A 14,320-nucleotide genomic window follows, 5' to 3' on the forward strand; every position below is an offset into this window, starting at 1 on the left:
TTTTCTGTGATTTAATTATTTTGTGTATCTTCTCAGGATTCCCACCTTCCAGTATAATTTTTATACCCCTGCATCACATCTACATGTAGATTTCAGGATATTTATGAGAGAACCCTTGGGCCTATAGAAATTCAATAGCTGTGGCCAGGAGGGTTGACTCATGCCTTTAATTCCAGTACTCAGGCTGCACGGGCAGGTGGATCTCTGTGAGTTAGAGGCCATTCTGATGGGTCGAGGCCAGCCAAGTGGACATAGAAAGATCCCATCTCAAAATACATAAATAAAAATGAAATATAAATAAATAAATAATTAGTGATATGATGATTAGTATTCTCCTGCCTCAGTTCTGATTACACCCAATCCTCACATATGTTACTCTAAACATCCGGAAGCCATGTCCAATCTCAGCTGTCATGATATTAAGAAGTACTGGTGCATTATTATGAATATGAAATTAGGAGCAGTTTACAGGCACTGGGATGGTGTTGAGGTTCAGAGCGCTTGCTGCTCTTGCAGACGACCTGGGTTTAGTTCCTAGCATGGTGGCTCACCAACAGCCCAAACTTCAGTTTCGGGGATCCCTCTTCAGAACTCCATGAGCACCAGTCCCATGTGTGGTACCCATACATATGTGAATCAAAACACTAGTTATAAAAAAGCTACAGTTTTCAGGGTTTTGACGGAAGCTATTAATCATTATTTTACAAACTAATTGTAAGTGAAACATGACTGCAAGGCAAAACAAAATTCCAAACTTTCTACTTTGATTTTTGCCAGGATGGCAAACCATGTTGAACTCGCCCATGAGGGAAAGAAAGCTCATCATGTCGGTGAAATGGTACTTCCTTCAGCTGTAGGGTAATGGATGTGCTGCACAGTGTTCTATCCAGAATGGTCCCCACATCAGGGCAGATCTCTGCCATTGAGCTGCGACCCAGCACTTCCCCCTCCTTTCGTGAAGTTGCTGAAAAATTAACACCAGCATTTTTCGACAGTGATGCTAAGAAGAACATCATAGATGCAGAAGCTTAAGTCAAATGCTAATAGATTGAATTCTGCCCTAGAAATAACAACAGAGTGATGGGTATGCCCATAATTATGGGTACTTGGGAAGCTGAGGTGGGAACAAGGTTGGAGGCCAGAATTTGGGTAACTCTGGGCAGAGAGAGGAGGAAGACAAAGGAACAAAACTGCTTTATTCCCTCAGGAAGCATTAAACAAACAATAACAACAACAACGAAACAAAACCAGAACTCATGAAGGTTAAGTATCTATCCAGGAGAAGCCACATTCGGCACTGAAGGAACTCTCATCCTTGCAGGGCTCCTGCTCTGGTGGAGGCTGCACAACGTGAAATTTCCTCTTTTGAACAAAAAGAACTTCAAGCAACTAGATTCCAGCACAAGGTAGGGTGAGGCAGGTTCACACCAGCGTCCTGCAGACTCATTGTATTTCTCTTTCTGTCCTCACCCCAAGAGCAGGTCCTGTCTATTCTGGGATGAATGAGAGTTGATGGTTCAACCCACTGTTTCCTGTAAATCCTGGAGAAATTCTGTCTCTTCTAGAATCTTTGGATCCTTAGCATCTCTACAGCCTCTTCTCCCAAAGCACAGACTTCTGGGGACCTGGATGCTGCAGGAGTTTGGTGAGAGCAAATGCTTTTCTCTATTTAGGGATAGGGAAAGATTAAGGTGCTGGATTATGCTTGGTCCAAGTCTGGCTGGTGAGGCAGGGAGGAGGGGTCTGTGTAGATCCTCAGAGTCCCTTAATGATGCCCCATCCTCTTAGAGAACTAACTCTACAACCAAAAACTGATGAAAGATCTCTACACAGAGAAGAATGAAATTGGAACTCACATTAAAGATACACTTCAGCTAAAAATGGGCTATAAAGATAATTTTCAGACCCCACAGTTGGGGTGCTGAAAGAGGAGAAACCCCAGGACCCCATCCGTTCAGGAATCCACAGCTGGATAGAGATTAGGGGAAACATTCAACGCAGATTCACAAATGCCAAAGAGACACTTGACAAAAATTGAAAGTCATAATCTTTGAGGAGGTACAAGAGGAACAGTGAAATATGATTTATTCTTGTCACAATGACTGGGTAATTTATTATTTTAATTATTATATTTATATTATAATTATAATTGTTTTCTTTTATAATTATTTTATTAGTATTTTTATTGTGTTCATGTATGTATGTACACCATGTGTGTGCCTGTTGCTCTGTAGAGATAAAGAGGGTGACAGATTCCCTGGAACCAGAGTTATAGAAGGCTGTGAGTCATCACATGGGTGCTAGGAACTGAACCAGGTCCTCTGGGGGAGCAGCCAGTGCTTTAACTGCTGAGCTATCCTTCAGCATCCTGACTTTTTATAAGACTAATTTATTTTACGTGCATGTAGGAAACTTGAGTCTTCTGCAAGAGCAGCAGGTGCTCTTACCTATGGAGCCTGTCTCTTCAGCTCCTGAATCTGCAGTGCCTGTTATCAGAAAGATGAAAGAGAAATGTTGTCAGAGATGTGGAGTCAAGAGATCCCAGGACAGCGTGGGTAAGCGTATGACTTAGAGCGGATAACTTGGAGAACACAGTGGCAGCTCAGCTAGTGAGGGACACCACTAGGCTTGTCCAGGGAAGTAAGATCGTTACGGCAGAGGGTTGCCTGTCCCTGGCTGTTGCTGCATTTTTGAAAAAGTCAAAATATGAAATCATGGATGGATGAGAAGCACAGAATATGTAGTACACATACAGCGGACTGGTATGGAGCCTTAAAAAGGAGGGAAATATAGTCCCTTGTGAACACATGGAAGAACCTGAATATGTTCTGTATAATAAGCCAGGCACAGAAGGGGGAATCCTGTATGAATTCACTTACATAAGGAATCTAAAGAAACTGAGATGACAGGAGAAGTTAGGGTGGCAATGAGCAGGGAATGGGCTTGCATGCTGAAAGGCTAGCAATTGTGTGTTATGTAAGAGGAGCATTGCAGAACAGGGCGCCTACAGCAAACGGTAGTGTGTTCTACCTGGAAAGCTACCAAAACTAGACATCGTATTGTGGTACAGAGGGCTGAAGGCAGGGCCGAGGACATGCTGGGCAAATGCTCTGCTTTTGAGCTCTATCTCCAGTCCTCTGATCACTTTTTATTTGGAGAAGGAGTTTCGCTAAAGTTACTCAGGCTGACGTTGAACTCACTCTGCATTCCAAGCTTGACTTTGAAGTTGTGCAGTTTCTGCCTCAGCCTCCTGGGTACTGGGATTATAGGATGCACCACCAGACCTACTCTAGAAGTAGGTGGTTAGTGTTCCTCACACAAAAATGACGGTTTCCTCCTATTTGTATCAAATAATCCATAAGTTAATTAACTTAGTTTAACCATCTCATAATATGTACATATTTCATATGGGTATTCTGCACTCTGAATACACGGCATTTATGTTAGTAAAGAAGAAAGGAAGGATGGAGAAAGACTGACAAGGATGGATGGCTCAGCAATCCAGAGCACTGGCTGCTCTTCTAGAAGACCTGTTCCTAGCACCCACAGGGCAGCTCACAACCATTTGTAACTCCAAGTCAGATGTCCTTATGTCATCTTCTGACTGCCAAAGTTACCAGGGACATTAGTGGTTCACAGACATACCCAACGGGAAAAAAACTATTAAAAAAATTTAAACTTATTATACATGCAGCATTCTTAAACATGTTTTTTTAAAGATTTATTTTATTATTATGTACATTGGGGCTTTGCCTACATGTATGTATGTGAGATTTCCTAAAATTGGAGTTACAGACAGTAGTGAGCTGCCATGTGGGTGCTGGGAATTGAACCCTGGTCCTTTAGGAGCAACAGTCAGTACTCTTAACCACTGAGCAATCTCTCCAGCCCCCACTTAAACATGTTCAGAGAGCTAAAAACATACAGCCCATAAAAGAATCCTGAGCATCCACACCGAGCTGGCAAGAACAGCACAAGTGACTCCTGCAAGCTCGGTTCCCTGAAGTCAGATGAGCTCAGTGGGGTTAGCTCACAACAGGGACAGGCCATTGGCCAAGACACTGAAGTGCCCCACCTTATCCTCCCACAGCTCTGCAGCTCCTCTTGTCCAAGGCTGTCTTCGCTGTCATTTTGTGTGAGAGTGCCCCCTAGCGTCAGTACAGCAAAGCAGCTGCAGTTCAAAACACCTCAGGCTGAAAGTTAGGATGAGAAAATTGATTTGTTGGGGGTGGTGATGTTTTTCCTTCACGGGAGCCTCTTTCTTATTGATTGGTATTCGTTTTACTGAATAAGGGGCTTCACTCTGACATTGTCACCCATGAGATGTCCTTTGGTCATGGGAACCCCTCTTTACTCTCTCTTCTCCCCCTCCCCTCCTGCTCCTCTTCCCGCCCTAGTACTTTAATATCTTTTAGAGGCTTTATTCTGCATGTGGGAGTAAACACGTGATGTCTGTCTTTCTGTATCACTTCACTTATCACACTCCTCAGCTCCATCCATTTTCCTGCAACGATGCATTGTATTCATCGCTATGGCTGAATAAACCCTCAGTACAGAGTAAGGATGTGGCTGGCTGGATTGTGCATCACCAGCCTTATGTTCCCCATGCACGCACCTGCGTCATTGATTCAGCAGGTCGGCTGCTGTGCAGAGGAAGATGATGCACGTGTGTGTGTATGTGTGTGTGTGTGTGTGTGTTTAACTGCATGACTTAGAGACGTAGATTCTTTAGGTTATATACCCAGGAGAGTAACTGCTGTGGTTTTTTATTTTGTTGTTTTTAATAGAACATCTTTTCTTTATTCTTGGATAATTTCATGTGTGTAACAATGTATCCTGATCATATGCATCCTTCCTCCCCTACTCCATTCCTAACACTTTCCTGCCTTATGTTCTCTCTCTTATTAATTAATTAATCATCTGTGACCCCCTGAGTCCAGTGAGTGCTGCCTGTTGGACACGGTGTGACTTTCTTGGCTTGGTCTGGTGCCTGTACTGACAGTATGGGGAGTTCATGAGTACAGAGTCATCGTCATGTCCTGAAGACAGCATTTCTTCATATTCCACCTCACCCTCTTGCTTTTACAATATCTTAATGGATTTATTTATCGTTATGTTCGTGTATGTGTGTGTGTGTGTATGTGTGTGTGTGTGTGTGTGTACACAGAGGTCAGGAGAGGATCCTTATCCCTGGTCCTGGGGCTGCAGATGGTTGTGCGCTGCCACTCAGGGCAGTGAAGCAAATCTGAGTCCTCTAGAAGAACAGCAAGTTCTCTTCAACACGACCCGTTTCTCCAGCCTCCAGCTCTCAGCCCCGACATTCTTCGTGTGTCATCTTCCACACTGGTCCCCGAGCTTGACAGGGCGGGCCATATGTTTGTTCCATTTAAGGAAGGGAACTCAGTAGCCAATTCTTCCCAACATTTGAGCAGTGTTGAGTCTCTGTATTAACCACTGACCACTGTAGAGGGAAGCTCTTCAGGCCAAGGTTGAGTGTAGTAGCAATTCAAGTATATAATCATCAAGGGAAAGTTGTGTTTAAAACAACTTTTAAACTATTTTTGTATGTATTGGTGTTTTGCCTGTATGCATTTGTTTGCACCACATGTATTAGGTACCACATGTGTAGGCTGAGGCTGCTCAGTTCATTTCCCAGCCGCTCCAACCCAAAATAATCACACAGAAACTATATTAATTTAAACGCTGCTTGGCCTGTTTGCTTGGGCTTCTTATTAACTAACTCTTACATCTTAAAGTAACCCATTTCTATTATTCTGTGTATTGGCACAAAGCTGTGGCTTACCAGATAAAGCTCTGACATCTGTCTCCTTTGACAGCTACATGGCATCTCCCTGACTTTGCCTTCTTTTCTCCTCTCTCTCTGCTTGGAATTCCAGCCTTGCTCCCTCCTGCCCTGCCATAGACCCAAAGCAGTTTTTTTTTTATTATTAACCAATGGTAATAAAAAAACATCTTCACAGCATACAGAGGGGAATCCCACATCATCTGTGCATAGTGGGAATTGAACATTGGTCCTCTGGAAGATCAGTCAGTGCTCCAAACCACTAAGCCATGTGTCTAGCCCTGTTGGAATCTGCTGACATCAGGAGTACTGTTCTGGTGTGGAAGGATATTGTGTAATTGTGTGCCCCTGTCGTCTGTCACGTAGAGCAGGGAAGAGAAGCTCCATTGTACAGTGGAGTTGCCCTGGCCGGGATTCTGAGAACTACTCTAAGGAAAGACGGAGACCAGTATGTCACTTTAAAATATAAATCTACTAATTAAATGAATCATGACGGAACCAAACAGTTTTCAAGACTACACTAATTGAATTTTTGAAAATATTTGGAAATGCCCAATAGTAGACTGAACAGACAAGAAAACAAACCTGTAAACTGAAGAAAAAAAACAATGAAACCAATAACCCAGGGAGCATCAAAAGCAGCTGCTGTTTTAAACTAATCATTCAATTTTACCGATACAGACTTGGGAGTCAGATGCTGGGGTGAAAGTCTACCAGCTTAGAGAGGCAGAGGAAGCACCCAACTGCTTCCTCCTCTAGCAGCATCTCAAAAAAGGAGTTTTCTACACTGTCAATTAAAACTCCTCCAAATGAATGTCCCTCCCTGCTACTTCCTGTGCGTCTCTCTCTTCCTTCATCCTCTGGACTCCCTCTTACTATCTATGGATTTTTTTCCCCTTATCAACGGGTTGCTTGCTCCACCTCTTGAACTATGGTTGATTTTACTTATTTCTGTTTACAAGATTCAAGCAGAAAACTCTTGGATTAAAAGTGTGTGCTAGGGCTGAGTCATGTCACAACGAGAAACAGGTTTTTCCAGTAAGTAATGCAATTTCGGGGTTCACAATGTGTTCAAATAACCTACATGAGGCACTGAAAACAGACAAATAAACAAACAAAAAACCCAGAGCCCAGTATTATGTGGATTGCTATCACGAAGACTGACACAGTTTTTGTCCCCAGAAAGCAGAAAGTGTCAAAAAGCGGTTGAGAAGTTATTGAAAGAAACAATGCCAGCAAAGAGCCCAATGTCGGTGAAAGATGTGAATCCACAGACACTCACAGAGTCCTCTGGTCAACTCTCGGGAAATGTTCTCCAGAGAAGACTGCCTGCCAGATCAGGACGTTTGAAAAACTCAAGGTATGTGTATTAACTGGTTTGTCATGGTGGGAAGAAACTAGGAAGCAGCCCAGAAGGAAAGTCAGAAGCTCAGAGTCCTAGGACAGAGCAGAGCACTCCTAAGCAACGGCACAAAGAAGACTTCACAGGATTAGAAACAAAAGTCCCGAAAAAATGAAAAGAGAAAATCAAGACCCCAGAGCCTAGAAATCACACCAGGAGGGAGCTGGAGAGTGGGGAACCCCTGCATTAAAGGAACGCTGTGGTGTGTCCCCATGGAGAATGCTCACCTCACAAATGCAAAGCCCTGAGTGTCATCCCAACCACTGTGGGGAGTGGAGACCATAAGACATGCTCACACTCAGTGAATCAAGCCAGTCCGAGAGAGACAAATCTCAGACATTTCCTCTCGGTTGTGCTTCCTAGAGTTTATAGATTACACACCCATAAAATCATGAGTGTGTATAAGACAAGAAAGAAGAGGTGAAATTATTTAAGGGGCTATAGGGGACATCAAAAAAGGTCAGACAGGAGAATATACTCAGTGTGCAGCATTCACCTAGGTTACATGTCCTCTAGGGTCTGGAGAGCTGGCTCGGTGCTTAAGAGCACTTGTTCTTACAGAGGACACGGGGCAGATATATGGGGGCTCACAACCACCAACTTCAATCCTGAGGAATCCAACACACTTTTCTGACCTCCATGGGCACCAGGCACACCTGTGGGGCACATACATACATGCAGGCAAAAAACACATACACATAAAGTAGTAAAATAAATAGACTAAAATTTCTAAATGTCCCTAATAACACAGGACCACAAATGATGAATATACACAAAGAAGTTTATTAGTTTAAAACGACTAGAAGAGGATCATATGTAATCACGACAACCAATGCGAAAATTTAACAACTTCACAAGTTATTGTAGTCTGTTCAAAATTTGTCAAACAACCCATAAACAAAACATGGGGTCCGACCTTCACCCAGAGCAGCTCAGGCGGCTGTGCTGTGCTCTGTAAAGCAGAGCCGGCTCTCACTGGTTGGCTCCTGCTCTAATGGCTCCCTCTGTTTGACAGGAAAGGATTTCATCCGGGAAAGAGAGCAAGAGCTCGGAAAATGGGCATCAGCGTTGACCAGGAGACGGACTATGCCGAACTGGTTCTGTCTGTAGGAGAAATCACACAGGGAGAGGAGATTAGGAGGAAAATGAAAAATAAAGAGCTGAAAGCAAGAGAGGCCCACAGTATCTCACAGGCTGTGTGCACTCTGCTGAATTCTGGAGGGGGTGTGGTCAAGGCTCGCATTAAGAATTCAGATTACAGCTTCAGCAGAGATGGAGTAGGACTGGATTTGGAAGATTCTTTTCTTAAAATTGTTCTATTTCCTCATAAATACCGAGACTACATGCAGAACAAAGGGGAATTTTTAATTTTTGTAAAACCGTGGGTCCTGGATATCTCTGGTCAGCGAGTCCTCACCTTGAAAACCAATTTCTATGTGAGAAATTTGTCAACTTCAGATGAACTGAAAGGTCCTGATGCCGTGCAGTTCCTCAAAGCCAAGAAGGACTCTGAAGGGAGATCATGTTCAAAAGAGAGCTTGCCTGCATCATGTGACTCTGATAAATGCCTTGCCACGTTTTTTAACAGAGAAAAGTTGACCCTGGAGGAGACATTCTGTTTCACTAAATCCAAACATGCAGAAGTTAAAATGTCCCCTAAAGAAAAAATTCTGGAGATTCTCCCTAAAACTGTTTCTGCATTTGCAAACACCGATGGGGGATATCTGTTCATTGGTTTAGAATTGGAAAAAGAACAAATAATTGGTTTTGAAGCAGAGAAAGCAGATCTTGAGGATCTAGAGAGTGAAATAGAGGCATGCATACGAGAGCTGCCTGTGGGTCACTTCTGTAAAGAGAAGCAGGAGAAGATAAAGTACACATGCAAATTCATCCCAGTCCTCAGACAGGGAGCCGTGTGCTCATATGTGTGTGCACTCAGAGTGGAAAGATTCTGCTGTGCTGTGTTCGCTGAAGAGCCCGAATCCTGGCGCGTGGAAGACAGCTGTGTGAAGAGATTTACCTCAGAGGAATGGGTCAAGCTCCAGATGGAAGCCACACCAGGTTGGGGAAGAGGGATTAGCAATCACTTTCTAATTGGCTCAGGGGGTTGAAAGATTGCTCTCTTGGCCCTGGCAACACCAAACTCCTCACTTACTGATCTCTACTAGATACTATCCAGAGCTCACAATCTCCTGTTTTTCTGTCCACTTAGATGCCCTATGGAAAGTATGTTAGCTGCTTTCAGTAAGGCTATGAGCTATTTCCTTCACAATGACCAAGTGTGACACAGCCTGCTTCTCCAGTGGCCAGGACTGAAGCAGGAAGAGGAGAGGGGGCCAGGCCCCATAATTCCCTTCAAGGGTCTTGCCACCTCCAACAGTAGGTTAAGCCGAGATCCCTGCCAAGACTCAGGCCATGGGCAAGACACAGCCCAACTTCTTGCAACAGAATCCTGAAAGTTTCTCCAGTCCTAGCCTCACTGTCACGCCCATTTCCATCAGAAAGCTGATCAGCAGAGCCTCTCAGGGACGCTATCCTATCTGCTTTCTGAATTTCTGCGCATCCACCCAGAGTTGCCTATCGAGTTCTCCTTGCCTCTTTCAGCCTATAGCCAGCTTGTCTGTCTAAATCCCTCCTACTGCGAAGGCTTCTGGAGCCCACCCCAGGCTCCCACTGCACTGATTCCATTTCTCAGAGTCAACTTTCTGTGTCCCTCATCCATCACTGACAGTGACAAATGCATTAGAAAACCAAGCAATGTGATGAGAATGTCCCTTTGTTTGGACATTGTGATGCGCTCGCCCACCATAGATTGTCTCCATTACCCCGGGTCCTATGGTAACCTGTGTTCAGTTCAGAAACCCCACTATCTAATCTGCTCCTTTGCTTTTTTGTTTTTTGCCTCTTTATTGCCATTTGTGCCTTTATCTTAAAACTTCCTCTTTCTCACATTTGTATACAAAATAGAACCCTGAATTTTTCTCAGAAGGAAAAAGTGCTTGCATTTTAACTCCCTTAGACTAGGGATGTCCAGCTGACATGAGCACCGGAAACTTCTGCAGTCTCACAGTGCAAGCTTTCCCATCTCTGCACAAACCCACTCCTCTCCCAGCCTTCATTCCTTCTGGATTTACCAGCTTTAAAAAGAAAGCAAACCTGGGGACATTTCTGAGGTGACAGAGTGCTGGCCTAGCATCCAGAAGCCCTGGCTTCAATCGCTCTGGTTTGTAAACTCATAAACTGGGCGTGGTGGCGCACTTGCGGCCCAAGGTCCACGTAGTGGGTTTGCACCAGCATGGTCTATGGGATGTTGTCTAAATTTCACTTAGAACAAAGTAAAACAGACCCACTTAGTTGTTAACACATTCAGGAACTATTAGTGTGCTTTTTGCAGTTATGTTTTCTGTAAGTGTACTGCTGAGAACTTCACTATCATCAAAGCTTAATTTTGCGAATTGCATTTGACCTCAAAAATCTAACCTCAATATCTAACCCCATTTTCTCTTCGGAAAACACAGTTCAACCTGGACTGTTAAAACACATTGCACTAGTTAGTGAATAGTATGACCTGTGAGAAATTTAAAATTACCTTTTCTGTCTTCTCAGGTTTCTTCAAGCAAAAATACAAACAGACCCTTCAATCAAGCAGCCCACCACCATGTCTCTGTAGCTGCTTTGCTATTGACATTCCAGAAGCCCAGCAACATAATGCCCGCCTTCCAGGTAGTGTCACTGTGGGTTCCTAGGTTGGTTGCTGTGACTGTGTTCAGGCCTCCTTGCCTCAATAGGTTTCTGTGCTGAAATCTGTCTCCAGGCTTCCTGCACTGGGATTGATATTTGCTGTCAGGTCCCTTTCAGGTCACTAGAATAACTTTGTCTCAAACATTAACCACCCCATACCACCCTGCCAGCACCAGAACACACACACACACACACACACACACTCTCTCTCTCTCTCTCTCTCTCTCTCTCTCTCTCTCTCTCTCTCTCTCTCTGTAGACAGCATCTGGCTACATGTAACATTCTGACATAGAAGGACAGACAAAATGGACTTCCTCTCCAATGTCAACCTGACAGGTGGAAGGTGACAGTGTCTCTTCAAACTCCTGTACTGGAAACTGGTTTTCAAGGACTTGGATTTACCCTAAGGCCGTGATTGCCAGTCTGTGCTCACAGGGAAGTCTAGCCTACCTTATGTTCTCCTCTGAGGCATCCATCCTCTCCCCATCCCTGGAGCTCTGGGAATGTGCTCTGCTCCCTCCTTTGCTCTGTGGAGCCGTCCTGTGTCTCCTTGCTTTCCTCCTTTCTCATCACCTCTTTGGTGCTTCCTGATGCCTGACTTTTCTGTCTTCAGCACTAGGTCTGTCCTTTGCTCCCCTGACTCTTCTCGTTCATTGAGTACCAGAGCAGGCTCCTGATGCACCATGTAATGGAAAAGGCAGGATTGTGAGTGTTCAGCTGCTTCCAAATCTCTCTCTTTGCAGAGTCTGAGTTTCTAAGTCCCCCTTGCACTGCCTCCCTTCTGTTCTTGAATAATCGTTTGGTATCTTGTGTGTTCACCTTCTGGGTTGTGATGCAAAGTGTGGGACTTACCAGCTGCTTGGTGATAGCTCATACAGGACATTCATGACATTTTTGTTTTATAATTTGGTATGTTTATTTATTTTTCTAGTGCTGGCTAGAGAGGTGCCATGCTCTCCAGAAGGCCTCCGCATGGAGCTGTGCTCAGAACATGAACAATATAAGCAGTTCCTTCAGACAGAGCTGGGCTCACTTCGTCAAGGAACGCTGATCATCTCTGAGAGCTTGGCTTTAAGTCTGGGCTTACAGAAGAAGCAGGAAGTCATCTTGGATGTGCTTCATATTTCCCAGGGCAGTCTCCTGACCCTGCACAGCTTTGTCCGGGGAGAGGAGGAGCTGGAAGGCGACAGCTCCGTTCTGAGGGACCTGGGCACTAAGTTAAAGAATGATTGTAAACAAACTGCACTGACTTTAAAGCAGAAGCTGGTAAATCTTGGCGGCTTCACTGGGAAAATAGGTGTTGCGATAAAGATAACGTACTTGGGTCATAGGGCAGTGTCTCTATATGATTCAAGCTCGAGAACAAGATACCCCAGAGAGTATTATCTGACAACCAAGACAGTAAGGGACTTAGAGAAGGCTCTTGCTGAAGTCTTAGGGACGGTGTACCAAGGTTAAACTGTAGTGATCAGTTTGCCTCTGAAATTTTAAACATAGAATTAGATACTTTACTTTTCGAGGATTGTCCTAACTCATGTTTGAGACTACCTGTCATAGGAAATGGACTTTGCTGCCATAATAGTTCACGTTTTGTAGGTGATAATATTCTTTCATTCTGTTAAAAAATGGAAAATATGTCTTTATATAACTTAACAAAAATAATAATGAAATTCTGGGAAAGGGATTGGCCGTTGAAGAAGACAATGGCAAAACAGTGCTTTAAGAATGTGTCCCTAAGCCGGGGATGTGACTCATGCTGTTCATTCCCGTTCTTCAAATAAGGCTGGTCATCTTAGTCTACAGGAGAGTTCCAGGACTGCCAGGGTGTGAAGAAAGACCATGCCTCAAAAGAAATACACAGGAAAATAATTAAAAGGCCAAAAATTGTCCCAATCTGCATAGCCATCCCTCTCGCTGAGGAAATGCATGGGGACTCTAATGATGGAAGACACTCTCCCTAGAGAAGTTAGTGAAGGCAATGATGAAGAAGGCAGTGTAAGGCAACATTTGGTCACAGTGTTGCTGCTCAGCTGTGTGTGCCATTGCTGTTAAATCTGTGATTTGTATGTGACAACCCAGGAAGGACTTTCCACATGTCCCAAATCACAGAGGCAAGGCGCAGGGTTTGCAGAAAGTAAGTGGACACTGCTCACAGCAGTAAATAGTAACTACGGGAGGTTTCCGGAAAGCTCAAAGATATGTAGAAAAGAAATACAATTGTACATTGCGTCTTAAGAAAACAGTGTATCTGTTTATGTAAGGCTTCAAAAGGCCAACAAGTGTGAGGAATTAGGACATGCTAGTATTCTCTATGGGACTATAGCATGTGCCTCAGTTTCTCTCTAAAACATTGTTCCCTTTTGAAGTCTTGATGATACGGTTTTAAGAAACTGATATTGTTCTTTTACGGTTCGAAGTACATATGTTTTATATTTGAATTGTAGTATTGTCTGTGCTGTACACTAACACCTATGAAGGTGTTTACAGCATTGACTTTATATGCGAGTACTGTGCATTTGAAATGTTGGTGTATCCTTCATAAAGGAAGTAATGTCCTCGTTGTACATCTTCATTTGTGAAGGATGCAATTTCTCAACATTTGGCCCCTCAGGGTGATTATATATGCACTCGTACCTGTTGTGACTTTTGATGGTGCTCATCAAAAGGCAGGTTGACCATGATGAGACTTTGTATGACAGGGCTATGGGCTGGGCGCTCAGAGATGCCAGTCATTCTAAGTCATGTTTCTGTTTTCATGTATTTCTTAATCAATGCAGTTTATTTTTAAAATCTAACTTATTTGTAATCCAATATTTTCTTATATCTATGTCTTTCTAAATACAATTCTGTATGCATCTTTCTTTGATGAATCTTCATTGTTATATCTGGGAAATTATACTTATCAAAATTTGGATGCCATCAAAATGTTCTGCCATGTTTTTATGTTTCTAAAATAAATAATCATTTGAAAACATAACCAATGCCTTTTTAATAATTCTTATTATTTTTCCAGAATAACATTTCGAACCTGATGTTTTAGGTGTTTTGATTACTTGGGGTTGTGGTTTTCAGAATTGTGGCTCAGAGCTTTGAAGACCAAGAAAGTAAGAGGACATGCTAGCATCACAGCCTGAACACTGCCCTTGAGACAGCCTGTTCAAGTAACTGGTCTAGAGGGCGCCTTACCACTCTGTCACCACCCACAAACTGCCATGGGTCTGAGGTCTATTAGAGACACCTGGAAAAGGAGGCAAGATCAAGGGTGAATTCATGAGAGTATGTCAAGAGACAACACGGTTGACCCTGGAAATTGATGTACTGTCAAGGGTGTGGGAACATATGGGAGGTTCATTAAGAAAGAATTTAGTGAAAGC

At 43.5% G+C, this 14,320-nt stretch overlaps 1 protein-coding gene across 1 annotated transcript; it reads left to right on the top strand.

Moving 5' to 3' along the window:
* The first annotated feature begins 1,623 nt into the window (after nucleotides 1–1,623).
* LOC121457010 (schlafen family member 12-like) lies at nucleotides 1,624–12,515 on the top strand. The gene is made up of 5 exons (XM_041665626.1): nucleotides 1,624–1,645; nucleotides 6,986–7,163; nucleotides 8,221–9,266; nucleotides 10,812–10,928; nucleotides 11,878–12,515. The coding sequence occupies exons 1-5, from the start codon at nucleotides 1,630–1,632 to the stop codon at nucleotides 12,402–12,404; spliced, it is 1,884 nt and encodes a 627-aa protein (XP_041521560.1). The 5' UTR covers nucleotides 1,624–1,629; the 3' UTR covers nucleotides 12,405–12,515.
* The last annotated feature ends 1,805 nt before the right edge of the window (nucleotides 12,516–14,320 follow it).

This window comes from Microtus oregoni, unplaced genomic scaffold (assembly GCF_018167655.1).
Source record: "Microtus oregoni isolate MIOR12 unplaced genomic scaffold, Mior012 000015F_ref0000493, whole genome shotgun sequence".
In the NCBI taxonomy this organism is placed as follows: domain Eukaryota; kingdom Metazoa; phylum Chordata; class Mammalia; order Rodentia; family Cricetidae; genus Microtus; species Microtus oregoni.